The 8370-nt window shown below is 45.3% G+C and overlaps 1 protein-coding gene across 3 annotated transcripts; it reads right to left on the bottom strand.

Moving 5' to 3' along the window:
* Window positions 1–5190: 5190 nt before the first annotated feature.
* Window positions 5191–8364, bottom strand: LOC105544992 (carbonyl reductase [NADPH] 1). 3 transcript variants are annotated; one of them, XM_011987729.1, is made up of 3 exons: window positions 7938–8364; window positions 7293–7404; window positions 5191–5908 (listed from the first exon to the last, which is right to left on the bottom strand). In XM_011987729.1, exons 1-3 carry the CDS (start codon window positions 8224–8226, stop codon window positions 5476–5478), a joined length of 834 nt encoding a protein of 277 aa, XP_011843119.1. In that variant the 5' UTR covers window positions 8227–8364; the 3' UTR covers window positions 5191–5475. The 3 variants fall into 3 exon arrangements, with proteins under 3 accessions (XP_011843119.1, XP_011843120.1, XP_011843118.1); XM_011987730.1 differs by having other exon boundaries at window positions 5191–6184; window positions 7297–7404; XM_011987728.1 differs by having other exon boundaries at window positions 5191–5912; window positions 7297–7404.
* Between the last annotated feature and the right edge of the window lie 6 nt (window positions 8365–8370).

Below are 8370 nucleotides of genomic sequence, written 5' to 3'. Positions count from 1 at the left end.
CAGTACTGTTTATCTGAGACTAACACCTCGTACACATTAGAAGTGGTATTGAGACCTGTGTGTACAGAGATGTCAAGTCTCCGAATTGTTCCAGCCTGAAGGTGCCTCATGGTTGCAGGCCAGCATGGCTGGGTTGAGGCTGTTTAGCAGAACTAAGTTCTGCATTCCAGAGCTGCAACGCCGGAGGGGCTGAATGTTCCAGAAAGTTTTCTAATGCCCCGACTCCCGGATCTACCCTCTCCATGAGCTGTGTATTGTGTCATCCCAAGACACATCCCTCTTTTGATCCTGGCTGAGCCAAGCAATGCTTTGCAGGGCTAAGAGGTCTGCCTCCCTGAAAGCAAAACTTGATGATGATGGGTCAGTAGGGGGCCTGAGACAGGTGACAGTTGAATTAAAACTATTTTGGGAGAATCCCAAAGGGAGGAAAACACGTGCCAAGTAATTTTCTTGGTTGTGCACCCATCACTCACTGCGAAATGCAGATGTTTGCTTTATCTTAAGATGCAATGAAATTATTTACACACTAACTGCGTTAGTTAGCAGTTAGATCCCCTTTCTTGCTTAAGAGAAACTGAAACTTAACAATTAGAGAAAAAAGATGTCCTGTAATTAGACTTCCAGGCATGGGCAGGCAATCTCTGTGTGGTTCCTAGTATTCTCAAATGGGAGAGAATGTTTATGAAACTCCTACTATGCCGTAAGCCATTTATTAGAATGTTTTCTCTAATTGTTATATAACCCCTGTTTGCTAAAAGTATCTACATTTTTGTTTTATCCAAAGTCACAGTTAATATGTAAAATATATGGCGTCTCCCCATGAGACGTGTACCCATAAAACGAAAGAATTGCCAAAGGTGTGTCAATGTATGGACAGTCAGTTGGACTCCTTCATTCATCATCTTCACTGTAACCCACGTGTTTGATCTGAGTGTGTTTGATTAGTGACTCCAAGATTAGCAGAGAGCTACCGTCTCATCGTGATTCTGCTTTACTCAAGCAGATCTGGCTGAACTGCCTGTGCCCTGCCACCCTGAGTCCACTTTCTCTATCAAAGTCAAGTCAATAGCTGGGCACCTGCTGGGCGTGGTTTCCTTTATGCCCCAACCAATATTTCTTTCTTTCCAAAGAGTATTTGATATTTCACTTTACAGACATGGAGCTATTCAGGTTTTCCATTTCTTCTTCAGTGAGTTGAGTGTTTTTCTAAATATTAATAAATGTGTACATTTTATGTAAGTTACCTCCAATGATATGAGGTTGTTAGTAATATGCTCTTTTTTGTTTGTTTGTTTGTTTTGTTTTTTAGACAGAGTCTTACTCTGTTGACCAGGCTGCAGTGCAGTGGCATGATCTCAGCTCACTGCAACCTCTGCCTTCTGGGTTCAAGCGATTCTCCTGCCTCAGCCTCCAGAGTAGCTGGGATTACAGGTGTCTGCCACCATGCCTGGCTAGTTTTTGTATTTTTAGTAGAGACGGGGTTTCACCCTGTTGGCCAGGCTGGACTTTGAACTCCTGAGTTCAGGTGATCCACCCGCCTCGGCTTCCCAAAGTGCTGGGATTTTAGGGGTGAGTCACTGCCGAACCCCTTATTATCTTTTTATTAATCACAATGATGCTATTTCTCATTCCTGACATTGGTAATCTGTGTCTTTCATTTTTTTTTTTCTTTTTCTGATCTGTCTGGCTAGAGGTTTAGCACTTTTTTTTTTTTTTTTTCCTCAAGGAACTGGCTTTTGGCTTATTGATTTTTTTTTACCTTCATTGCTTTCTTCTGATTATATTGATTTTTGTTCTGATCTTTATTTACTTTCATCTGCTCATTTGGGGTTTCATTTGCTCTTATTCTAGTTTCTTACTAGAAACTAGAGGTCATTGTTTGAGATAGTTCTTTTTTTTTTTTGAGACGTAGTTTGGCTCTTGTTGGCCAGGCTGGAGTGCAATGGCGTGATCTTGGCTCACAGTAACTTCCGGGTTCAAGTGATTCTCCTGCCTCAGCCTCCCTAGTAGCTGGGATTACAGGCATGTGCCACCACGCCCGGCTAATTTTGTATTTTGAGTACAGACAGGGTTTCTCCATACTGGTCAGGCTGGTCTCGAACTCTCGACCTCAGGTGATCTGTCCGCCTTGGCCTCCCAAAGTGCTGGGGATTACAGGTATGAGCTACTACGCCCGGCTGAGATAGTTCTTCTTTTCTAGTGTAGATGTTAAGTAGTATAAATTTCCCTCTAAGTACTGCTTTAGTGCCACCCCACAAACATTGATAGGTTGTGTTTTCAGTTTCATTCAGTTCAAAATACTTTTGAATTTAACTTTCAGTATCTTTTTTAAAAATTTTTAATTTTTTGTTTTTTTCTTAACTTTTGATATCTTTTTGACTAAGGGTGTTTGAAAGTGTATTTTTTTGGTTTCCAACTATTTGGGGATTTTTCTCGCTACCTTGCTATTGATTTCTAATGTAATTCCAGTGTGGTCAGAGAACCTACTTTGTGTGACTCAACTCCTTAGTTTTAAAAGCTGGGACAGATATTAAAGCATGTTTTTATGCAATGGTAACCTCAGAGAGGTGAATTTGGTGAAGGAAAGAAGGGGAATAATTACAAGAACAAAATGTTTGGGAGGGCGATAGTGGACGAACCAGGACTCAGGTGGGAGCGCTGCCTGGGAAGCAGTGTGCCTCTTCTTGTAATGGAAAGCAGGGCATGGTGTGCTGTCTGGTTAGAGGTATGTTGAACGACTCTCAGGGGCACCTATTTCTTTTTTAGGGAACAATTTGAGGACATCCTCTCGCATGATTAGTCTGGGAGATATGCGGAAAGAATAATCATTTTACAGCGTAGGAGAATGAATTTATTAGGGGAAAAGACAGCATTGGCTAGGAGAATTGCTGTCCGTTTGGGATTGGGGTGGGAACATAAAAGAGCACAGTCAGCCTCTTGTTTCCTTTCTCCCCAGCGTCATCATGTGTTAAGAGCTGCTAGAGCAGGCTGGCATGGTTATTAATCTTGGGGATGGGTGTTTTGCCAGACTCACACAAGAGTGAAGGGTGTTTGCAAGGCAAGACTCGTAGCATCGAGCTATGGCCCTGTTCATTCTTGCATCTCTTTGTAAATTGTACATAACAGAGGTGCAAGTGCTGTCCTGTCTAGTGGTGATTGAATTGACTTCCTCCTCCCTGTGAAAACACCAATGTTGTCATCATTTGCAATTCAGCTCAAAATTTGTTGATTCCATATAATCTGTGCCCTTTTAGCTTTTCCTTTGAACCAGTTATAAATTTCCCTGGTTCCCTCAGGAGTAAAATACATTTTTTGAATACTACTTTTATATCTGTATGTCATGATTTTACCTTTTTCTGAAAATGTTATTTTAGCACCATGTACCTATCACCTGGCATAAGAAATCCTTAGCAATAAAGACGGAACCACGTGTGTGTCCTCCTCCCCTCCGCCCTAGAGGTAAGCAGATACTTGAATTTGGAACAATGCTTTCTCTAAATCTCTTAAAGAAGCTAGGTGTTATTTGTAAGGTATTAAGGGAAAAATATCTTTGCAATACAGGTATACGTTTCTAAAGTAGCACTTGAGAATACCAGTCTTGCTGTAGTAGATGTGGTTGTTTTCTGGTGTCTGTTTACAAAAACTAGGAAGAAATGAACAGCCCGACTGAAAGGTGAAACTTGTTAAAGTAAACCTCACTTTTAACATAAGGGACTAGGCCGGGGCCGGTGGCTCATGTCAGTAATCCCAATACTTTGGGAGGCTGAGTCAGGCAGATCACTTGAGGCCAGGAGTTCGAGACCAGCATGGCCAATATGGCGAAACCCTGTCTCTACTAAAAATACAAAAGTTAGCCAGGGGTGGTGGCGGGCACCTGTAATCCCAGCTAGTCAGGAGGCTGAGGCAGGAGAATCACTTGAACCTGGGAGGCAGAAGTTGCGCTGAGCTGAGATTGAGACTCTGTCTCCAAATAAATAAATAAATAAATAAATAAATAAAATAAGGTACTCTTCTGAAGCGGTTTGGAGAATTAAAAAAAAGAAGACAAAATAAGGGGTCTCTCCTTCTTTTCACGCGTGATCGCTTTTTGTTTCTCTAAGCCTTAACTCTCACTGGTGAAGTGTGAGAGATCGCGACAGTGTGATTCTGTGGAAGAAAGAGAACGGCGTGGGCACTTACTGGATGTTAGACAGTAAACACACACTTCTCATTACCAGCAGGGACGGTGTCAGGCCCATTTACAGGAACTAATGACAGCAGGGGCTGTTCTCAACACTATTTTTTTTTTTTTTGAGGTGAAGTCTCGCTCTGTCACCCAGGCTGGAGTGCAGTGGTGCTATCTCGGCTCACTGCAACCTCCGCCCCCTGGGTTCAAGTGATTCTCCTGCCTCCGCCTCCCAAGTAGCTGGGATTACAAGCACCCACCATCACACCCAGCTAATTTGTTCTCAACACTTGATCTCAATACATATAATCCTATAACTGTCATCCCAATTTGATAGTTGAGGAAACAGAGACAAAGCAAGATACAGTGTTCTGCCTGAGGTCAGGAAATCAGAGGGCAGAGCTAGGAGTTTCTACTCTCAACCCCCAGGTTTTGAAAGCTTTCAACAAACAGAAAAGTTGCAAGAATAGAAATAACAGACACCCATACGCTCACCAAAGTTCAACAACGTGCACATTTTGTCACATTTGCCTTATCTGGTCATCAGTCTGTATATGCTGTGCTGAAACACATTTATGTTGTCCACCTCATGACACTTCATCTCTACATAAATAACATTCCTATGGAGATCTGATAGGTCCCTCATCAGCTCGGTATTTCATGCAAGTGCACGCTCACTTTTCACACATTGCAACTAGCTGTTTTTCCCCAATGACTCTGGCTTTTTAAAGAAACCAAGTCAGCTGCCTTTGCCTTTGTGGTACTGTCCATGTTTTCCTAGAGGCTGGGAAGGGCCAGAGCCAGCTATGTTCACAGGCTTACGTGCTGTCAGCTTGTGTTACATAATGTGGATATGGGGAGTTCCAATGCATTGTTTGACCTACAACATTGAAACTATTGACTAAATGGCTCTTTATTTACTCTCTGAGTTCGCTCACCGAGTTGTACTGTCCCTTCCCTTGACATTTTAGGTTGATTGTACTTGAGACAAAGATTATTTAGCATCTAAACAATCTGTACAAATGGACACTTATAAAGAACCATTTATTCATCTGTTGATTTTCATTCATTATTTTCATCAATTACAATTTTTCCTCTCCCTCCATCAGAAGAAACCACAAAAGACCTGACAGATTTAGGTAGTCAACTGAGTGTGTAGGCTGCTCAATTAGTAGTATATTAGTGAGTACTAATTGATAAGAAATCTTTTTTTTTCTTATATAAGGATATTTATGACTTTGTAAGTGCCCTTTAGACCAACTCAGGACAGGGTACAAAATGGGGCCCATGGATGGAGCTGTGAGCCCAGCTCACCACTGTTCAACTCTCTTCTCCATAACAAATTGTCCATGGGGACCCTCAGCATCCGGGGGCAAAAGGGCCAAGTACACAGGGGTCTCTGCTCCTTCTTCTGGGCTCTTGGTGGCACTGGGTCCCGCCATGTCGGTTCTCACCCACCCTGGGCAGCAGGCATTCAGGAGGATCTTGTCCCCTTTCCTCTGCTCACTTAGTTTCCTGGCGTGGATCCTGGAGAGAACGGTGACGCCAATCTTCGTCACTCCGTATGCGCTGCTGGGCCAGCCTTCCTTCTGGTGCACTCCTTTCTTGGTATCCTCCACAAACTTGTTCATGAGCCCCACCAGCTCCTCCTCGGTGATGGTCTCACTGCGGAACTTCTGCTGCAGCTCTGGGCTGCAGCTTTTAAGGGCTCTGAGACTCATCATGCTAGATATGTTCACCACTCTCCCTAAGATACACCACAAAGCATTATGTAGAAAGGTGTGCAGCAATCCTGTAGAAAGGTGAATGCCAAATTTGCAGGGATTTTGAAGCAGAAAATTTTCATATGAGAGACAGTTACTGGTATGAGTTCTAAGAGGAATACGCATAGCAAGTGTGGTGGTAGTTGCATAAAGAACTTCATTCCTGCCTTCAAATTTTGGCTGAGTAGAGTCAGGTGAGATTTGGAAGAGCTGCCCTTTGAGGTCCTGGTGAACCAGAGCCTTAGAAGTAGCACAACTTAATAGGATGACAGGGCAGGGAAACAGGATAAAAGCTGAGAGTAAGCCGTACATGCAAGTACCCAACTCGAAGCCACACATTTAAATTTTTCTAAAAGTAGCTGCTTAATTGCTGCTTTATTTAATGGGTGGGTTCATCTCCTGTCCCATTACTTAGGGTAACCATTACAGCAGTTTACAACCAAAGAAATGTGATAGTCACATCCAGCACCTTGAGCACGTTGAAGGGGAGTTAAAATGGGCCCGGAGTTAAGCAGCGGCAGATTATGGACATCTCTGTGTACCATGCTAAGGGCTTGGACTTTCCTCCTGAAGGATTTTTGGGAGCGGCATGACCATGCAGACAGCATACAGGATGCTGGGAAAGGAAAAGACTCAAGACCAGAGGTGCCCTGTGAGGGTTTGCAATTGTCCAGAGGGACAGGTGAGGGCCTGCTGTAAAGCCGGAGAGATGGATTCAGGAGGAACTCAGTGGGCACAACTCCTAGGACCTAGTAAGTGATTATGAGGGGTGGGGCATGGTGACCTGCACGATCCTGGTGGGTAGGTGGTGGGGTCTGTGTCCCAGATAACTTAGGGAAAAGGACAGGGATCCTCTGGAAATATCTTAGATTGTGGGGAAAGGCATCAGAAAGAGACGGAAAGGCAGCAAGACAACTATGTGGTCGGGAGCTTAAGGAGTGTTCCAGACGGGTGACAGGTATTAGAAGGGCCTAATGAACTGGTGGTAGTAAAGGTTCCACCAGCCTGAATAACATCTCTCTGAAAGAGCAGAGAAAGGGTACAGGATGGACTCCCATGTGGAGGGGCATGGAGCAAAGAAAGAGCATCTCTCAGGAGACGTTTGAGCTAAGACCTGAAGGATAAGAGAGAGTCAGCCAGGTGTGCAAACACCAGTGGGATGGGGAGGACGAATGGCCATGGGAGTGGGAGAAGTGAGGACAAAGTCCTGAGGCAGAATGGCACCTATCAGCTGGCAGGAGACAAAGCACAGAGGTCAGTGCACATGCAGCATGGAGAGGAAGCAGGAGCCTGTAGGAGAAATCCCAGACAAGCAGGGGCCAGAGTCAAGCCCCAAAGAGAAGGTGCGCTGTTTCCCATCAGACTCACCTTGGGGTTTTATTAGAGGGAGTAATTCTGTGCACACATCTCGGGTACCAAAGAAGTTTGTTTTCATCGTCACTTCCGCTTGAATATGAAAGGGTGTGGGATCAGCAACTTTTAGGAGAAAAAGAGAACATAGTTAACACATTGTACCCACAGGGTAAAATTCTATAGAATGATACTAAAAATAAAAAATTAGTGCCTTCTGTCTAAAGTCTGTGTTTGGTTACAGTATTGTGCCAATCTACTGGTTTGATAACGTTCTAGTATTTTTGTAAGATGGTACCACTGGGGGAAAGAGGATGAAGGGCGCACACACTGGATCTTGGCATAACCATTTTTTCTTTTTGCAATTTATCGTTTATTTTAAAATCAGTTCAAAATTCATTCAATGGCCTTAAAGCTCAATTCAGAAAAACTGCAGAAAATCTGAAAGAGATCCCCAAAAGTCCGAGCCAGGGAAACACAAAGTTCCCTTTGGCTGGAAAACTCCCTTTCTCTAAGGTTTCTGCACTCCCCACATCTCCCAGCTCCTCCCTCTCCTCCCTAGGGAGTCCTTCTGGACCCCGCAGCCGGTAGGAGCCCCAGTGCAGCGCTTCTTCGACAGGAGCAGCCCACGTCGGGGAGGCCACGTCCCCTCCCCGTACCCTTGAAGGCGATGCCCGCGTTGTTGACCAGCACGTCCAGGCCCCCGTACTCCTTGAGCAGGAAGTCGCGCAGGGTGCGGATGCTCTGCGGGTCGTCGATGTCCAGCTGGTGGAAACGCGGGCTCAGGCCCTCCGCCTGCAGCTGCTGCACGGCTGCCTGGCCCCGCGCCACGTCCCGCGCCGTGAGCACCACTTCCCCCGAGAACAGCCGGCACAAGTCGCGCACGATGGCCAAGCCGATGCCCTTGTTGCTTCCAGTCACCAGCGCTACACGGATGCCGGACTTCATGGCTGAATGGGACGCGCGGGACACCTGCGTGAAGAACAGACCCGGCTCAGGCCCTGGAGATGCGCAGCTTGTATCCCAGAGACTGCGCGAATCTGGCGGGCGTGGGGCGCCCACCCGTAGGTTACACGCCCGGCCGCTGAGCGC

Source organism: Mandrillus leucophaeus, unplaced genomic scaffold, assembly GCF_000951045.1.
Source record: "Mandrillus leucophaeus isolate KB7577 unplaced genomic scaffold, Mleu.le_1.0 Scaffold315, whole genome shotgun sequence".
Lineage (NCBI taxonomy): Eukaryota > Metazoa > Chordata > Mammalia > Primates > Cercopithecidae > Mandrillus > Mandrillus leucophaeus.
Note: the sequence above shows the minus strand (reverse complement) of the source record. Positions and strands in the feature narration are given on the sequence as shown.

What these genes read in the sequence shown, in the direction of transcription:
- LOC105544992 (XM_011987729.1), bottom strand. Translation starts at nt 8,226, where the DNA reads ATGAAGTCCGGCATCCGTGTAGCGCTGGTGACTGGAAGCAACAAGGGC. An exon ending in CGCGGGCATCGCCTTCAAGG is followed by an intron (nt 7,405 to 7,937) that starts GTACGGGGAGGG and finishes TTCTCCTAAAAG; the next exon opens with TTGCTGATCCCACACCCTTT. An exon ending in CTAATAAAACCCCAAGGTGA is followed by an intron (nt 5,909 to 7,292) that starts GTCTGATGGGAA and finishes TATCTTAGGGAG; the next exon opens with AGTGGTGAACATATCTAGCA.